The sequence below is a fragment of the Carya illinoinensis genome, chromosome 4 (genome assembly GCF_018687715.1).
Source record: "Carya illinoinensis cultivar Pawnee chromosome 4, C.illinoinensisPawnee_v1, whole genome shotgun sequence".
NCBI classification, from domain to species: domain Eukaryota; kingdom Viridiplantae; phylum Streptophyta; class Magnoliopsida; order Fagales; family Juglandaceae; genus Carya; species Carya illinoinensis.
This window is the reverse complement of record NC_056755.1, coordinates 2,891,933-2,910,275: the sequence shown is the minus strand read 5'-3', so window position 1 is coordinate 2,910,275 and position 18,343 is coordinate 2,891,933. Positions and strand designations below refer to the sequence as shown.

The following is an 18,343-nucleotide window of genomic DNA, read 5'->3' as shown; positions in this document are numbered from 1 at the left end:
GAAAAAATGCTTTTACTTTTGTTCATGGGTTGCTGTGCTTACTCATTATCCTCTTTGAGATTTCTTTTAAAAATTGGCATGGGAAAAAGATCTTTTAACGAATTCCTTTATATATATATACTGAATTCTTCAATCTTTCGGCCAGCAAAAGATCAGCTAATGACTCCTAACTTTCTGGTTTGAGGAAAAAAGCCCTTGTTCTGCTTATTCTATTATTTATGTGCGAAGTTAAAAAAAACAAGGGCCTCGACCATGAGATGTGTAAGCTTCTCCACCCTACATATTTAACCTTTGCTTTTCACTAAACATTTATACTTAGACGGTTCCTTTTAGCACAGATCTCAAGGAATTTGTCTGGTTGGAAGAACTCAAAGGTAAGGGTATCCCATGCCCAGATGCCCTATTTGTCACCTTTCTCATACATAATGTACCTGTTTCATGTGATTAGCACATCATTGGTTTATAACTGTTCCAACTCAATTATATTAATCCTAGTTCTAAGATATTTAAGCTAATCCTTTTGGAGGAATGACATGTGAAGTGCATTGATGAGCAGGGAGAATTGACTGTAGCTCGTACTTTAAGGGTTAATGCTTATTGGTACTTTTGTCAACATAGGATATCATGCCCAATACGACCTATCAATACTAGCCTTTCTTTCATGCCTCAACTTTACCATGCATTTAATGGCGCCTCTTCAACTACTACTGTTTTGGGGATCATCCAATTCCTTTTCACATAATTTTCCAATACTCACATCATTTCTATCTATTCCTATTGACAAATCACGCATGCTTGCGTTCATGCTTTGGTCCTTAAATATTCGCCTCCGTGATTTCTATAGGTACCCATAAATGTATGTGGCTGAAAGCATTATATTTATGTATCATGTAATAGACAATATACAGTCTCTCATGCCCATATTGCCCTGGGATTGTCTTGCCCATGAATGGAGCTAAGTTTTAGTTACCAGTACTTATCCCATCAAAGCCCAGTGAGATTCAATGAATATAAACAACATTCTGGATGTCGACTTAAATTCTAGACTACATCAGTTTGGTTGGACTCCTAACCTCCAGCATGTAGTTAGGCCTCAGGACTCTGACTAAAGAAACGCTCTAAATAATTATATGCTTCATGCTTTTATGATAATTATGTATATATGTACTGTGTACTTGACATCTATGTTTATGATCTACTTGTGCATCTATGAATATGTGATCTATGATAGCCCGTCTTTAACATGTTGAGATGGTACAAATCAGGGTGATCTGTCTAAGCACACCTAGGAATTGACTAGACGATACACATGCATTTTGGTGACAATGATTGACGGGAAAAATAAACTAGTGGGTGATTTCCAATCCTTGGATAATGAAACCTATCTCAAGGGGGATTGGTTGGCCAAATAGTTCGAATTAATTACAGTGTAAGTATAGGATAACTCTGCCAACCCCGAGAATTCTGCCCAAGAACAGCTTTGAGAAACTTTTATTTTAATGCAGATTTCTGTATGGATCCAAAATATTCACCTTCTCAAAGTGAGAAAGCTCTTTTTTTTAATGGGCCTCTCTATGTAGAAGTGAGTATTTCATTGCCATGGCTCTTATCAATAAGCTCCAATTGAGAGCTTTGGTGTTATTCATTTGGATGTATGTCTGTGCGGTTGGACAGAACCTGCTCAGCTGTGAGGCTACATCTCCATATGCTTCTGGCTACCGGTGCAACGGAAATGCATCGCAGGATCAGTGTGGGACCTTTGCAATTCTGCGTACCAATTCCTACTACTCCTCTCTTTTCAACCTGAGCTTTTACTTGGGCATCAGCCGTTTTGTGCTTGCAGAAGCAAATCGGTTTTCAGCAGATACAGAATACCTTCCGGGAGATCAGCTTCTGTTGATTCCAATTAATTGTAAATGCAAAGATGGTTTCTCTCAGGCTGAATTGACAAAAACTACCATTAAGGGGGAGAGTTTTTACGGTATTGCTGAATCTCTGGAGGGCTTGACAACATGCAAAGCCATTCAAGAGAAGAACCCGGGAGTCTCACCCTGGGTTCTTGATGATAAAGTTAAGTTATTGATCCCCATCAGATGTGCCTGTCCATCATCTGAAGCAAGCGCAAAAACCAGGCTTTTGCTGTCTTATCCGGTAAGCGAAGGTGATACAACTTCTAACTTGGCCATTAAGTTCAATACTACTCCAGAAGCTATTATTCTTGCAAATAACAAATCATCACAGACTTTTAGACCTGAAAGCCTAATACCTTTTACCTCTCTTCTGCTTCCAATCGATGGTGAGCCTATCCTTGGTCCTCTCGCAAAACCTCGCGAACCCAATTTACGTTTTCCAGCAACTGGCATCCCAGATATTAGTCCTCACAGGAAAAAGTCCAAAATGTGGAAAATTGGTTTATATATTGCACTTGGCGCGGTTGCAGTTGGAGTGAGCATTGGTATTGCAGCAGCCTTGGTATTGATCCAACTGAAGAAGAAGAAGAAGAAGAAACAAAGTTCCTGCAAGGAAGGAGACGTGGAGTTACAACAGCTAAGTCTCAGTGTAAGAACCACAAGTGACAAGAGAGTCTCGTTTGAGGGATCTCAGGATCGTCTTGATGATGGTCGGAGAAAAGATGCCACGCCTCGTAAGATGCCGGCTGAGACGTACACTGTTGAGGAGCTGAGAAGAGCAGCCGAAGACTTCAATTCAAGTAATCACATTGAGGGTTCTGTGTATCATGGTCGTCTCAATGGGAAGAACCTCGCTATAAAGTGCACCGAACCCGAAACAATCTCAAAGATCGAGCTTGCGCTTTTCCAATTTGCAATTCACAGTCACCCCAACATACTTAGGCTGCTGGGAACATGTCTGACAGAGGGCCCAGACTCGTTTTTGGTCTTTGAGTATGCCAAAAATGGGTCCTTGAAAGATTGGCTCCATGGTGGGTTGGCCATGAAGAACCAATTCATTGCCTCTTGCTATTGTTTCTTGACATGGAGCCAGAGACTGAGAATCTGTCTCGATGTAGCCATGGCCTTACACTACATGCACCACGTCATGAACCCGAGCTATGTTCATAGAAATGTAAAGAGTCGGAACATCTTCTTAGATGAAGAATTCAATGCAAAAATTGGGAACTTTGGCATGGCAAGATGCATTGAAGATGATACCGGGGATCCAGAATTTTATTCCACCAATCCCGCCTCTTGGAATCCGGGGTATTTGGCACCCGAGTATGTCCACCAAGGTGTCATTTCCCCAAGTATTGATATCTTTGCTTTTGGGGTAGTTTTGCTGGAGGTATTATCAGGTCAAACGCCAATAACTAGGCCAAAGGAGAAGGGGGAACGAAGTATTCGGCTATCCGAGAAAATCAAGTCGATATTGCAGTCAGAAGATGCAGATGAGCTAAGGGAATGGATGGACAGGGCAATGGGAGAGAATTATTCATTTGATGCAGCTGTCACATTGGCCAATCTTGCAAGAGCTTGTGTAGAGGAAGACCCTTCATTGAGACCTAGTGCTGGGGAAGCTGTCGAACAATTATCACGATTGGTTCAAGAATTACCGGAAGGAGAGCATTTGTTAATGTGTGAAAGCTCTTCTAAGCCTTTAGTGAAGGCATCGGCAACCGGAACGTGAACATTCCAACGGATAAGACCAGTCCTTCTGCTCCTGGCGTGGTTTAATTAATGTCTTCAATCCAAAGGATTGTGGCCTCTTGAAAAGGTCAGTAGGATCCTGTATATAAGCTATTACGAGACGCATGCAATTCCCAAAACAAAAGTTGCAGGTTTCTACTCTCTATTATCTGTATCTTACAAATTAATAAGCTGCTTTTGCTATGCCTCTGCGAAGCAAACGCTGTATTGACTTTCAGTTTTGTTATATATAAACTTGTGTGTATCATTTATAATTGATGTGGAAAGCTTCCACTTTGAGTACTCAGCCAAAATGAATGGCGTTTAAACACAGAGCCGAAGCTTATAAAATCTTATTTAAGAGGAGAACACAGTAAAAGAAAAGAAAAGAAAAGAAAAAAAAAACATTGCAGGTGCTCTTCGTGGCATATTTCACCTCCATTCGATTACCAAACTTATAATCTGGTGAAGATCCCGAGACATTACTTAATTAAAATGAGTTTGATCAGCCTGTTTACTGGTTTATCTATCGACAACTACTATCTGCTTACTTGGTTTATCTATGAAATATTCTATTTATCATATTTTTCGTGAAGGTAATGCCGTAGTAGATTTTCTTGCTAAGCGGGGTGTTTGGGTTTAAATAGGGATTGGATTGATGAGTGATAATACGCCCAATCAGTATAGAGGGCTTCTTTGTACAGACAGAAGTCTTATCTTTGCATCTCGTAGGTTTGGTTTCTTTTGGTTTTATTTTTTGGATAATTTTATTTGCATGTGTGCTATTTCTTGCAGATGTTGGTTTGTTTCTAGGGTTGGTCCTGTCTTGGTATTGTACTTTGAACAATTGTGAACATTGTGTTACGTTGGTTGGTTGATTAGGTTTTTGATACCTCGGCTTTTTGTATCATCCAAGTATTTGATTGTAACCACGATTTTTTTTTTTTTACAAGTGAGGATTATCAATAAAATTGATTTACCACCCTCTCTTTCTATTTTAAAAAAAAAAAATCACGCCCTGTAATTGCTTTTTAGACCATGCAATCCATGCAGGGGAGTCATTCTTCACCCTTTGTGAAGCAGATGTTTACTGTCCTCCTGTGATTTGTTCCATTAGAGAACAGTATTGTATTGCCTTGTCAAACCAGAATCAAGATATAGAACTTTACTTTTCATGCAGAGATAAATTTGAACTTAAAAGTGAGATCATTTAATGGTGAGAAATTGAATGAAATAAGCCAGATACGGCATCCATGAATAGAATAATCAATACGCCACATAAACAAGTGAAAGGGCGAAGAATCAAGTCATCATGGACCTAAATTCATCGAAGTTGATGACCCCATCACCGTTGAGATCAAATTGAGCAATCATGAACTCACACTCATCAAGACTCTTGGATTCACCCAGTCTACTGAGCATCCTCTTAAGACTCTTGGGGGTTATACACCCACAACCATCCATCTCATACATCTTAAACGCCTCCCTCAAATCTTTCACCTTTTCTTCCTCTTCCCCTCCTTCAGTCAACCTCACGAAGTCCTCCAACTCCAGCAAGCCATCGCCGTCCGAGTCAAGCAACTCTACCACAGTCTCTGCCTCCGCCAGCGAAAGCTCCCCACCTATTGCCACCACACATTGCTGCAGCTCGGAGGGTGAAATCCTCCCGTCTCTGTTTTCGTCAAAGTGATTGAACACATTTTCCATGCTTTAACGATGCAAGTTTATATGCGACGAAGATGCTAACAAGTCTTTCTAAATGTCTTCGACGTAAAAGTGAAATCAAGGAGGAGGAGAAGAAGAGATTAGGAAGAGCAAGAACTCGAAACAAAGTACCTGGGGAATGAGCTTCTGAATATGTATCCTTTCTGAAGCCATGCTTTTATATACATTTTCAATGCCGCGTGTCGTGGGTAGACCGAGTAGAATATGAGACGAGAGGTATTTTGAAATTTTCCATTGAAACTTCGGGCTATTTTCGTAAAAATGGGTGGGTAAAGACCGCCGACGACTTGGCATTCACGGCGTCGACAAAGGAAGTAAATTGGAATCCTCGTTTAAGGACTTACAGCGCAGTTTATTCCACAAAAACTTACCAATTTCCTTAAATCTTCATAGTTCATGTGCTCCCATACCAACCTTATGAAAAATCCAATCATATATACATATATCCTCTTTCTCCAATTTTTAGATGAGTGATTATATATAAATAAGCGAGAGATTTTTTATGTGTTCTTATGCGTCTCTGATATATATATATATATATTTTAAATATGCGTGAGATTTATACACCTTAAAACTGCACGGAACATTTTCATTTTTCGGCCAAAAATTGTTTTAAGATTTCAATTCGGCGTGACGTTACGCAAGGTGCAACAATTAATGGCAAGGAGCTCTACTACGAAATTTCCCAAAGTGGGAAAATGACTTATTGCAAAAGGAATTCAACTAAGAAGAAAGTGTCTGGGGAAAGGAATCAACGAAGAAGAAGGGAAAATGATGTTCAAATTATTGAGAATGTAGAAGAGGGCAAATTATCGACTTCAACGTTCTAGAGAGAGAGAAGATATATATGTACAACCGTCATAACTACCTCAACCACCAACTGAAAAAACAAAACGCGGAACAAGACAAAGGGACATAACAGCTGAAATCGGTCGAATTGCATATAGTAACAGGAAAAACTCCGCTGAAGATTTGGAATTATCATCCCCTTCAAAGAATTTTTTTTTATTATTTTTTATTTTAAAAAGTCAACTGTTTTCTGATAGCATTACAAAAGATATGGTGAATCAAAGAGATCTCTTTCTTATCCTTCGTACAATTAATTAATTAATTATTATTATAATTGGTTTAAAATCACACGTTTCTGAGACGAATATGTCAAAAATGTCTACTAATTAATAACCAAAAACAACAATGTTGACGCGGGACTAGATAGCGGCAAATGGATTTCTCTTTCTGAATTCTGTAGCTCTCTTCGTGAAAGGCTGAAACAATTGATTTTGAAAAAAATTTGGAAGGAGGTCAATTTGGTCATTTGATCCGAGCTGATATGGACAAACGACAAACAACAGCGTACGCGGAGTCTGGCTTTGGCTGAAAGTGGGGATTGACCATGACCGAAAATAAATGGAAGGTGACGTGGCTAATAGTGCACCAGATGGGAAACTGGATGGCCTGCTGTACGGTGGCAATCTGGAAGCCCCTTGGACCATCTGTGCCAAAGATTATAAATTCTGACATGATTTATTTTATAATAAAAATATATTTATAATTTAACAGTTAATAAATAAATATTGGTGAAATTTTTTTGTGGTTAAAGAATTTTTCATTGTCCAAATAATAACCAAATAGTTTTTTTGAGAGGTATTCTTTAATTAATATTCCAAGAAAGCATGCCTAAGGTTTCAAAATCTACTCCGAGCACAAGTTAAGGGAGTTCCACGTATGAACGGATTGGTTCAAAGTATACCAATGTGATATTGGATGATATGTGTTCCACCGCCCGCGTGACCCAAATTTTTTTGTCTCCTCCACCATTGGCGTTGTGTCCATCTCCTCCACCATCAGCGTCGTGCTCAACTCCTCCACCACCATCAATCGATAACGTTGATGTTTTTCAAATGAAAAAATCGTTTTGACACTATATAGAAATTGAAAAGTCACCTTTATATACTAAGGTAGAGTCTAGGAAATTAAAACTTAAAATGTAAATAGGATCCAGTTTTACATGCATTGGCTGATTAAGAAGCTAGGTGCAAACCATATTCCGAAATCATCCTACTTAAAGTAGTCAATGGACCCGTGTAATTCCCTGATTGGCAAAATCCAGAGATAATTACATTCCATGAAACTAAGTCATTCCCTCTCATACATTTTCTCAAATAACTAGATTGCAGCTCTGAGTTCACGGCATTTCCAATACAAACTCAAAAGTTAATTTCCAACAAAAACGTCATTTAAAACTCCAACCTCAACATGTGCTCAGGAACTTGTTTAACCTTTTTTACATCAGAAAGCATACCAAATGCCTTAATTAAAGATGTACAGAATCTGAATTGCTCAACTAGAAAACCATATTGTCATAATAGAGAAAAAAAATGAAAATGTATGAACCAAGAATTTTACTAAATCAACATTGACATATCCACAGAAATGATGCTCTTTAACTCAATACCATCGACATGAAATATAAATAAATCATGAACTTTTCTAAAAATCTATGATTTCATTTATATTTCGTATTTGAAGGATAACTTCCACTAGTAGACAGAGTATTACAAAAGTTCATGATTTCATTTATGTTTCATGTCTGATCATTGATAAAATAGCAATTACTCTATCGCTCAGATGGAAATGTGGTTTTGTAAATAATGCCATAACAGAAAAGACAACAATGGCACAAAGAAGGTTACTCTAGCATTCAGATCGAGGTAACCTATCGCACGAATGGAGTGGAATTAGGGCTCAGAAGGAATTACTCTTTCAGCGTTGTCCTCAGCTCCCCCACCACTTTGCACAACGACGTTAGCCACCACCTAGCACGACGGCGTTAGGGCTGGGCAAAGCTTCAATCTTAGGGATGAAAAAGGAGAGCAATCTCTCGTTAAGGGAAGAGCAGTCTCGAGAGGAAGGGGAGAGCTGTCTCAAGCAAGACGACGTCGTATAGAATACAAGTAAAACAGATCGTTTTTGCCACGTTGGGCGTGCGCACCCAATCCCCTAACAAGGGACTGTATAAAGAATTTCTCAAAATGTTTATGCCTCCAAACTCAACAATTACTTGTTCGTAAAGATCTGACTACGCGTGTTTAATACCTCTCTCTCTCTCTCTCTCTCTCTCTCTCACGCATTGTAATGGCTATATTCTGATCATCTACAGCAAATAATAAAGAAGATATCAACAACCCCTTGCTTTCAGAGTAATCTGATAGCTGTCACAGGGATATAATTGCAAACACAGCTGGTCATTTCATTCTAATGTTTGTGTTTATCCCCAACCAGTTTTGTGAATTTCTTCTTCCTCCTATATTTTTTTATAACACACCAATAATATTCTAGTTTCTGTAATCTTCATAACTCAGGTCCATCAGTGCGCTTTTATATAAAGGGAGACTAATATTTGAAGCAAACCCTTCTTAGCCGTTATTATTATACTGCAGGGCTATATATATATATATATATATATATGTATCATACAATCGATGCCCTAGTGCCCATCACCATTCCTGCTTACAAGGTGAATGCACTTTTCTACCAAATTTCAGTAGCATAAGGTCAAGCAAACAAAATAGGCATTTACAACTTTACATTTCTTCTTGTGATAACGAAAGGCAGCCCAAATGCAGGCATACCTGTAAACTTGCAACTATGATGTAGAATCTGATTTCTGATCAGCATCGGCATCGGCAGTGGCCTGGACTTGGGCTGCATACTGTAAGTTCCAAAGGACATCTTCAAAAGAGGGTCGAGATGATGGTTCCGGAGATATGCACTTTTTCGTGATGGATATCACAATCGATAATGATTCCTGTGAGCAAGTAGTCAAAACAACAGGATCCACAATCCTCCTTCGGCTGTTCTGACTGCCAAAGGATGCCTGCGGTACATGTCTCCAGTTCTTAGAAACATATCATCTCAAACAACTGACTAAAAGAAAATATGTAAAGATGTCGAGAAATAGAAACAGAAACTATCCACAAAGCGTAGGTAATCCATATCCAATCCAAGTAATTTCGGTCTTATAAAATATAAAAATATGACCAACTTCAATACTTTTAGTTTATAGTGCAAAATTTATAGCAGTTGAAAAAAATTCCAAGAATACAGAACAGAGATCGCATTTTGTTATTAAAATTGATAGCAAGACAAACATTTGTAACCTCAATTTATATCTATATTGAAGAGTAAAAAACTTATGTGACAGTTAGTGGTTTATGTTTTTTAATTTGTCAACTGAAACAGATGGATAAAATTCAAAAGTCTAGGAAATTTTTATACCGTAGTTTAAAAATTCTCATTCGTCAGATTTGCAAAATATCAGGAGTGACAGAATGTTTAGAACCAAGATTGCCAAAAAGCTTTACTATTAAATCTATGGAATTAATTTGCAGAAAAAAGCTTTGGCATACCATTTCATTTAGGAGAAATGATGCTTCTTTTCCAGTCACTACAGGCCCAACGAGTGATTCGAGCAATATAAATCCAAAGTTGTAAACATCATCCTGTACATTTGTTTGATGGCTGCGGGAAAAAAAAAAGGAGGGGGGGGGGGGGGGGGGGGGGGGACAAAAGGAAGTAATAGAGTTAGCTATTTTAGAATCTCTCTTAAAATACAGCATCAAACCAAGCAGGTACGGAGCAATTCAAACAAATCATCAGATGAAGGATAGTAGTAGTGGCAAAGGGTAGTTTCATTGGCAATAGTATGACGGTGGTGGACCGGTGGTGGCAGTGAGGCAATCATGCTAGCAACAGTTAGGGTGGTACCCTTGCTGCAGTAGGTCAGCATGTTAATAATGGTAGTGTTCACGGTGGGGGCAATTTTGACGATAGTAGAGGTGAGGAGGCCCAATTTCAGTGAGGGTAATGATGAAGGAAGCGGTCATGCAAAAGCACAGGTGGATCTGATGGTGATATGTGATGGTAATGGAAAGTAAGGGAGACACACAGTAAGCTGCAACAGTGTTAATGGCACCAGTGTTAATTATCATACAGCAGCAGAGGTAACAACAGTTTGTAGTGGTGAGAAGAAAGGAGTAATGTCTATGCCAAAAATTGGACGCTTACACCTCCCCATCACTTAAGCAGCGAAGTAGGGGACCTCATAAGTCATTTGCACTAGGATCCATGAAATACATACATGCCCCAAGAATGCATCCTCAGGCTTAACAAACAAAGAACTTCTCCCGACAAAATGCATTATGGGTTATAATGCACTTTTTTCTTTTTAATTAAGCACAACAACCCAAGATGTGACTCCAGTTGAAAAAATCAAGAATCCACTCCGAAGTTATGATTTGTATCCTCCTCTTAGAAATTAAATCCACAGTTTGTATCATACCGTGATTTTGGGCCTTCTCCCTTCGCCTACAGAACAAGCAGAATTTGTCAGTCATGGTGAACCAAGATAACATTTCAACACTAAACAGCTTCAAAAAGCCAGGTATTATACCTGCTGTTTTTCAATTTCCTCTGTGATGATTGACATCCCATAGTCACTTAGCTTAGCAATCTGATGCTCATCAAGCAATATATTGTTTGTCTTTAGTTGGTTATTGAAACAACCAGGGATTACTCCAGTATGTAAAAAATGAACAGCCTTCGCAACTCCAATCAAAATTCCAAGTCTATCTGACCATTTAAGAACTTTCTCTGGAAAACTTTCTGCATCCATGTATATATATAGCTGGATTAGAAGTTGAACATCTCCAACGCATAAAGCTATGATTTATTAAAGGTGTAAGAAACTTTAGTCGATCTCTTCTCCATAATTGAATGCAGTCAAATGGACAGGGTGTAAGCTAAAAGCACAGGACCACCCTGGTGCACACAGGGAGGGGTGGCGGTTGCACAATGAACCCAAGAAACAGATAGGTAAACTTCTGAACTAGTTATGATCATTATGCAGTTATATTTCAGAAACTAGTTCTTATATGTATATATAGATTGAATTACTAAAGATGCAATACTAACCTGACAGATAGGTATGGTAATTTCCATTAGGAACATATTCATATATAAGAAAAACTTGGTTGGCACCAGAATCATCTTGTCCACTATCATCAATGCAATGACCCAAGAGGCCAACTAAATGTGGATGGTGAAGCTTAGAGAGCAGATCAAGCCGAACTTTAAGGTTTTGAATTGAGCATCTTTTCCCCAAAGATAGAGATCGTATGGCTACAAAGGTCCCGTTCTCCAATCGCCCACTGTAAAGCTGAGAGGAAAAAATAAAATTTAGAAAAGGCACTTGGCAGGAAGAAATGTAGTGTGTTGGACTAAATGAATCTCACATATAATTTCTTATAATTGATACCACAACATTTGATTGAAATGCACTTTTTGTTTGCATGCATTGATTGTGGCATCCTAACAGCCCATTTCAAGAGTTTGCAAATCATGATGAAAAACATAAATATATGGAACTACTATTGTAGATTGTAGCTTAATCCCTTTTTTCCTTGCAGGTAAATTTCTAGTTTATGCAATGTGCTCCCTGGAAAATATGTATTATCTAAAGGAATCATCATTTTGGAATAATCCAATGAACCATCCACTTTTCTGCCACCTATTTCAGCTTTGAGAGTTACCTTCCCCATTGAGCCTTCACCAAGACACCTAGACGAATCAAAGCCGTTTGTCGCTTCCTTCAACTCTTCAAAGGCAAACAATCGATGAACCAGGGCACTTTGTGTCCCTAGCTTTGCTGCTTGAGAAATGAGCCCTGGGAGGAAGAAAAGAAAAGGTTATTGCTATAAGCTCTCGTATGACCACAACCCATGGTATACACAAACATGATTTATTGTCTATTTATACATATTGAACCGTAAACCAACACAGTAGCTAGGACAAACAGGTCTTATATTTTTTGAACAGACAAATAATAGTTACAAAAATAAACTGACCACTTTTGAACTTACTGGCATTGGCAAGGAGTTCGGAGGAAACCCCAGACGGCATATTCTCGTGCACAATCTTTGGCAATATATGCTGCTCGCGTGTTCTTTTTGAACGGCATTTTTTAAACAATAATAGAACCCCGAGTACAAAAAGCACTGTAACAAGACAAGCTCCAATGATGACACCAACTACTACCGCTATATCTCTTCCTCTGGATTGTTTACCCCCGTTAAGGGCTTCTCTACAATATAATCCTTGATGCTGATGTTGCGAATCAATGGACAAACAATTTCCACCAAATTTAACAACTACCTTACCCGAAGTACTTCTCAAACAAGATGGAAGCCCACCTATCAACTTGTTACTAGATATATCAACAAACCCAAGTTTGCCACCACAAGTTAACTCATTTGGCAGTGAGCCGCTGAACATATTGGAAGCTAAATTCAAATAGCTGACATTTGGTAAATGGAACAACGTAGATGGAGGAGTTCCACTCAGATGGTTGAATGATAGATCAAGGTGTTGAAGCTGACCCAATTTACCAAATTGCTCAGGAATCTTGCCTGAGAATGAGTTCTTGCTCAGTAGCGCTGTAACCAACACTTTGGGCATCATTGGTAGTTCAGAATCTAAATGGTTCTCTCTTAAATCCAAAACATGTAGCTTGGTTAAAGTACTCAAATCAGGCAATTTGCCAGAAAGTTCATTGTGGGACAGAGCAAGATAACTGAGTGTCTTAATTTTGCCTACTGAAAGAGGAATCCGACCCTTCAATCCATTATTCTTCAAACATAGAATGGTGAGGTTTGAAAATGAGTCCAGCCAACCAGGGACAGTTTCGTTGAAATAATTTCCATCCAGTACTAATGTCTGAAGCTTCATCAATCTAGATATTGCCGGTGGAATTGAACCGTACATAAAATTTGAGCTCAAGTCCAAAAATTCAAGCGAAGATAGCCTATGAATCTTATCCGGAAGTGATCCCCAAATCCCCAAAGACACTAAACTAAGAACCCTTAAGCTGCGTAGCCTTGTCAACGTGGTGACAAAGGAATCAATGGAGAAACTTTCGGATAAAGTCTTATTGGGAATTGCAAATCCATTGAACCCACTGACCTTGGCAAGCTTATTTCCCATTATTTTGAGCTCAGTAACCGAACTGTCCTGGCATGAGATGCTCATCCGTGTAGAAGAAGATAGGCTACAGAAATCTCCATCGTAATTTTCCAAAATTTGCAATGAGGAAGGGTAGCCCAACTGCTTTATTAGCTGCAGTAAAACTTGGGTTTCTGAACTTTGTAATTCATAAGTGCTTGGAATGAACAAAACCACTAGAAGCAACGACCACAAATACCCCATTGTACAAATTCGAAGCACTAGACTCTACGATCACAAACAGGTCAACAAAAACCCTGGAAATAAAGCGTCACAATTCAATTTTAAGGAATACAGAAACAGAGCCATTAAAGATTCTTAAGCAAAGTCATGAAATGGAGCTTCTATAGTAAAAATTCACGCCGAAAAGAACGTGCTTCCAAGTAAATGACCTGCGCAGGAAAAAAAAACTCCCGAAATCGACATCATATTCACCCTTAGATGCTCCCAAGACTCTGGTTATCCAAATTCGCTGAAATCCAAGAAAATAACAAACAATGAAAGATAAACTCTTGGAAAACTCAAAAGGGCGCCTTTTTCACGGAAAATGATGAATGCTCCCAACAATTTGGCCAAATAAGTGAGCCCGAATAAAAAAGCAAAACTTGGTGATCCAGATAATGTCTCTTTACTCTCGAACAAGTTCCAGGTAGTCTCTAGGAAAGTAAAGAACTGTGCACGAAGGAATACTCGGAGACAAACTCAGAGAAGAGAAGCAGAAGAGAAACTATTATCCGTAGTTAATTGTTCTTGTTCTTCAATTAATGCGTGTGGAACTAGAGGAAGTGAACTGCATTTATGGAGGTTGTTGAAGGAGGCCGTAGAAGACACAGCCCTAAAGCATTTACTGCCTGTGGGAGGTGGAATTCCTCTCAAGACATTAATGGGGTCGGTTTTCTGGCAGGAGAGAAGGACAAGACGAGCAGAAGAATGCAGGAAATTAATGGAATTGAAGGGAAGTAAAAGGAAAATTCGTAGTGTAACCGAAAAAAAAAACATGTTTTTTTTTTTTTTTTCAAATTTTGGAACTTCTCATCGGTGATTCTTGTGGGATCCCCTCGGATTCCCTACTGTTTGCTGGTATAGAAACGAAGGCGTCGTTCATTTTACAAAATTTTCTATTTCATCTCATTATTATATATATTTTTTAATTTTTATATAAAATAAAATAAATTTTATAAATTTTAATATAAAAATAATATTTTTTAATAATATTTTATTTTATTTTTAATTTTAATCTCAATTCAACTCATTTTATCTCAAAACTTTAGTCGCTAAAATCTTAAACCATGATATTATTATTCCATTTTTATCAATTTTTATAAGTTACATTGGAAAGGTTATTCTAATTTTTAAATGACAATTTGATATAACACGATAGATTAAATTTTATTTATAATAAAATGAATTTTATAAAATAATTTTAATTTATAAATTTATTTTTATATAATTTATTTATATCTATAATAATTATTCTAACTTTTTTTTATAATAAATTAAAGAAATAATATATCTCATGATTAATTTGAGATACTTTTAACAATCAAACATAATTTTAAAAATACACATATTTAAATATTAAAATATAATAATAAAATAATAAATCGTATACCAATTAAATAAAGACGTGTGTGACGTAAGATTTTCGTATAAAATTTCTCTATCCAAATATGCCATCACGTGGCCTCGTTTCCCTCTCTGTTTGATATTTTGATTGGTGCAATTGACCAAAAAGACCCTCTCTCTAGGCCAATAGACGGGTGATACTGCCGTGGATTGAGAAAACAAAAAACGCGGTGACCGTTGAATGTATATAGAGTCGTAGATATCATCTGAAGTTCTGAATAGCCAAAGATTAAAGGGAACGAAAAAATAAAATAAAATAATTTAAAACTACCCGTTGCTTTAGCATAATTTAATTTAAAAATTAAATTATAAAATTTAAATCTTATAAATTCAATCTTAACATTTGATATAGATAGTGTGTTCTTTAAATAATAAAATAACTCTTTTTTTAATCCCTAGTCTATATATTAATATGTTAAATAAAGATTATAATTAATAGAGAAAGAGATTAGAAAATTCTTACAAAATCAACAATAATAAAAAAGAACATTAGAGATAATGAGATACATTAATTGAGTTCTGTTACATATAATCATTTTTACGTATTTATTACACACTCTAGTGATTTGATTAACTAAAGTAATTATTTTATATTAAAAAAAATAACTCAACTAATCAAATTAATAAAATGTATAAAGAGAATGTAAAAATGATTACAAATACATAAAAATTTAAAAAAAAAAATACTTTCTTCCCTCTACACTATTAAAATGACATCATTTAATTTAATTTTTTCAAAACATGTTTTGAAAAAATGTTCTTTTTTTTTTTAATTTGATGGAAAAAATGTTCTTAACAAATTACGTCTTAACGTGCAGAAGGTGTCAATATAATGTTTCAATATTACTGTAACATGGTATTTGCTACAAAGTCTTCGAGTAGTGGCCCAGTGGGACCCTTCGCCCGTCGGCCAGCCTGTTTCAAAAGCGAAACCACGCTGCTGGAAAAGCTATACACTGTATAGCATCTCGTGCATATAAGATATAGAGACAAAAACAAAAAACATCACATCTCATGAACGAAGAGAAAAGACTACAGCCATTACATCTATAATAAGATGAGACAACATTAATTTTCGAGGTAAAAGCAAAAGTAAAAACAAAATCATTGAGGAAATGATGATCAATAACAAAAGCAAAAACTATGTTTGTGTTTTTAATTTTTCCTCTTTTATCTCTTTATATATATTTTTAATTTTTTTAAAATAAAAAAGCAATACTCTAATTTTATTAATTACTCTAACTTATAATAGATAAATACCATATTATAAATATTAGAAATACATTAGTTTTTCTTTATATGTACAATTACATTTCTGCCCTTGTATTTTAGTACATATAAATACTTCCTTTTGATTGTATATGATTTACTGAAAATAATATAACAAGAGTGAATTTTTGCCCAAATCTTTCTCTCTGTTTTCTGCTTGTTCATCAACTTGATCATCAATCCATGACAGAACTCCAGTTTTGTCATGGTATCAGAGCATAAACCGCTGCTCTACGAGATTTGTCATGGATTCTGATTCATCTGATTCTGATTCTCCATCTTCTATTCTTCCTGCTTCTCTCGATAATCCCTCAAACCCTTATTTCTTACACCATGGAGAAAATCCTGGTGTTATACTTGTTACCGATCGTTTAAATGGTGATAATTACCATTCTTGGTCACGGTCCATGTCCAAAGTCATTAGTGCGAAGAACAAGACTGGATTTATCACTGGAATTCACAAAAAGCCGAAGTCTAAAGCAGATCCACTCTATTTGCCATGGATTCGGTGTAATGATATGGTAGTTTCATGGATCCTCAATTCTGTGGCAAAGAACATTGGATCCAGCATTCTGTACATTGATAATGCCTCCGATATGTGGAAAGACTTGCAAGACCGCTTCTCACAAGGTAATCGTCCACGAATTTTTCAATTACATAAGGCGATTAGTTCATTAAAGCAAGATCAGAAGTCTGTGAGTGATTATTACACTGAATTGAAATCTTTTTGGGATGAGCTAGCAAATTATAGGCGATTGCCACAATGTTCTGTTGAAACCCTAAGGTTTTTTGAAGAAATTCAACAAGAGGAGTATGTAATGCAGTTTTTGATGGGACTAAGTGACTCTTTTAATAGTATTCGAAGTCAGATACTATTAATTGATCCTTTTCCTTCTATGAACAAAGTCATATCCTTGGTATTACAAGAAGAGAAGCAGAGAGAGATTACTTTGGAGACTTCTGTCCCTAGTCTTGAATCGGTTGCTGCTTTGACAGCAAAGCCTATGAAAATTGGTACTAATGCTTCTAAGCAAACCAATTTTCGAAAGGATAAACCTGTGTGCAGTCATTGTGGATACACAGGTCACACTTCTGAAAAGTGTTATAAGATTCATGGTTTTCCTCCTGGTTTTAAATCCAAAAGAGGAAATAATGCTTCAGCCTATCAATCTTATTCATCCATGGGTAAATCAAATGATGATGCTCCAAAGTTCTCTTTGTCTCAAGATCAATATCAGCAACTACTTGCCATGCTCAAAACCACAATCTACTTCATCATCAGTGAATCAAGCCAGCTCTGGCATTTTACCAACTCCACAGCCACTTTCCACTAATAATTTTGCAGGTAATCTCGTGCCTTGGATAATTGACACTGGAGCAACAGACCATATGGTTAGCTCCATTGATCAATTTTCTTCCATAACTTCTAATCTTTCTTCTGTTGTCAAATTACCAAATGGCCATTCAGTTCCCGTTACACATACTGGTACTATCCAACTACTAGACAACTTGACTTTGCACAATGTCCTTTGTGTTCCTGATTTTTCCTTCAATTTAATTTCTGCCAGTAAATTAACCCGTGATCATTCATGCTGCCTTATTTTTATTTCCAATCTTTGTTTCATTCAGGACTTGCCTACATGGAAAACGATTGGGATGGCTGAGGAGAAGGCTGGCCTCTTTTACTTAAAGCAAAGTTCTTTGGTTGGTTGTTCTATTTCTTGTCCTTCAATAAATCAGAATGTTAGTCTATGGCATTATAGGTTAGGCCATATTTCTTTTTCCAAATTGAAATTGCTTAGCAGTAGTGTTTCAGATTTACACATATCAAAATCCAATAATTCTTGTACTTGTACAATCTGTCCTTTAGCTAAACAAAAAAGGTTTTACCTTTTCCTTCTAGTGAATCAAATTCAGTTTATCCATTTTGAATTGATTCACTGTGATTTGTGGGGACCATTTTCTGTTTCTGCTTTAGATGGTTCAAAATATTTTCTTACAATTGTAGATGATTACTCTAAAAC

General features: G+C 36.9%; 4 protein-coding genes across 5 annotated transcripts; 2 read left to right on the top strand and 2 right to left on the bottom strand.

The window, feature by feature from the left end:
- The first annotated feature begins 1,250 nt into the window (after positions 1–1,250).
- LOC122306726 (protein LYK2-like) lies at positions 1,251–3,972 on the top strand. Its single transcript, XM_043119231.1, has one exon. The coding sequence runs from the start codon at positions 1,600–1,602 to the stop codon at positions 3,640–3,642; it is 2,043 nt and encodes a 680-aa protein (XP_042975165.1). The 5' UTR covers positions 1,251–1,599; the 3' UTR covers positions 3,643–3,972.
- Positions 3,973–4,828: 856 nt separating this feature from the next.
- On the bottom strand, positions 4,829–5,808 carry LOC122306727 (calcium-binding protein CML38-like). The gene has a single exon (XM_043119232.1). It carries the CDS (start codon positions 5,346–5,348, stop codon positions 4,944–4,946), a length of 405 nt encoding a protein of 134 aa, XP_042975166.1. The 5' UTR covers positions 5,349–5,808; the 3' UTR covers positions 4,829–4,943.
- Positions 5,809–8,765: 2,957 nt separating this feature from the next.
- LOC122307591 (probable inactive leucine-rich repeat receptor-like protein kinase At3g03770) lies at positions 8,766–14,474 on the bottom strand. Of its 2 annotated transcripts, XM_043120553.1 has the most exons (8): positions 13,817–14,474; positions 12,287–13,681; positions 11,957–12,090; positions 11,340–11,583; positions 10,819–11,030; positions 10,708–10,733; positions 9,776–9,887; positions 8,766–9,243 (listed from the first exon to the last, which is right to left on the bottom strand). In XM_043120553.1, the coding sequence occupies exons 2-8, from the start codon at positions 13,626–13,628 to the stop codon at positions 9,013–9,015; spliced, it is 2,301 nt and encodes a 766-aa protein (XP_042976487.1). In that variant the 5' UTR covers positions 13,629–13,681; positions 13,817–14,474; the 3' UTR covers positions 8,766–9,012. The 2 variants fall into 2 exon arrangements, with proteins under 2 accessions (XP_042976487.1, XP_042976486.1); XM_043120552.1 differs by having other exon boundaries at positions 12,287–14,474.
- Positions 14,475–16,564: 2,090 nt separating this feature from the next.
- LOC122307457 lies at positions 16,565–17,653 on the top strand. The gene has a single exon (XM_043120350.1). The coding sequence runs from the start codon at positions 16,565–16,567 to the stop codon at positions 17,651–17,653; it is 1,089 nt and encodes a 362-aa protein (XP_042976284.1).
- The last annotated feature ends 690 nt before the right edge of the window (positions 17,654–18,343 follow it).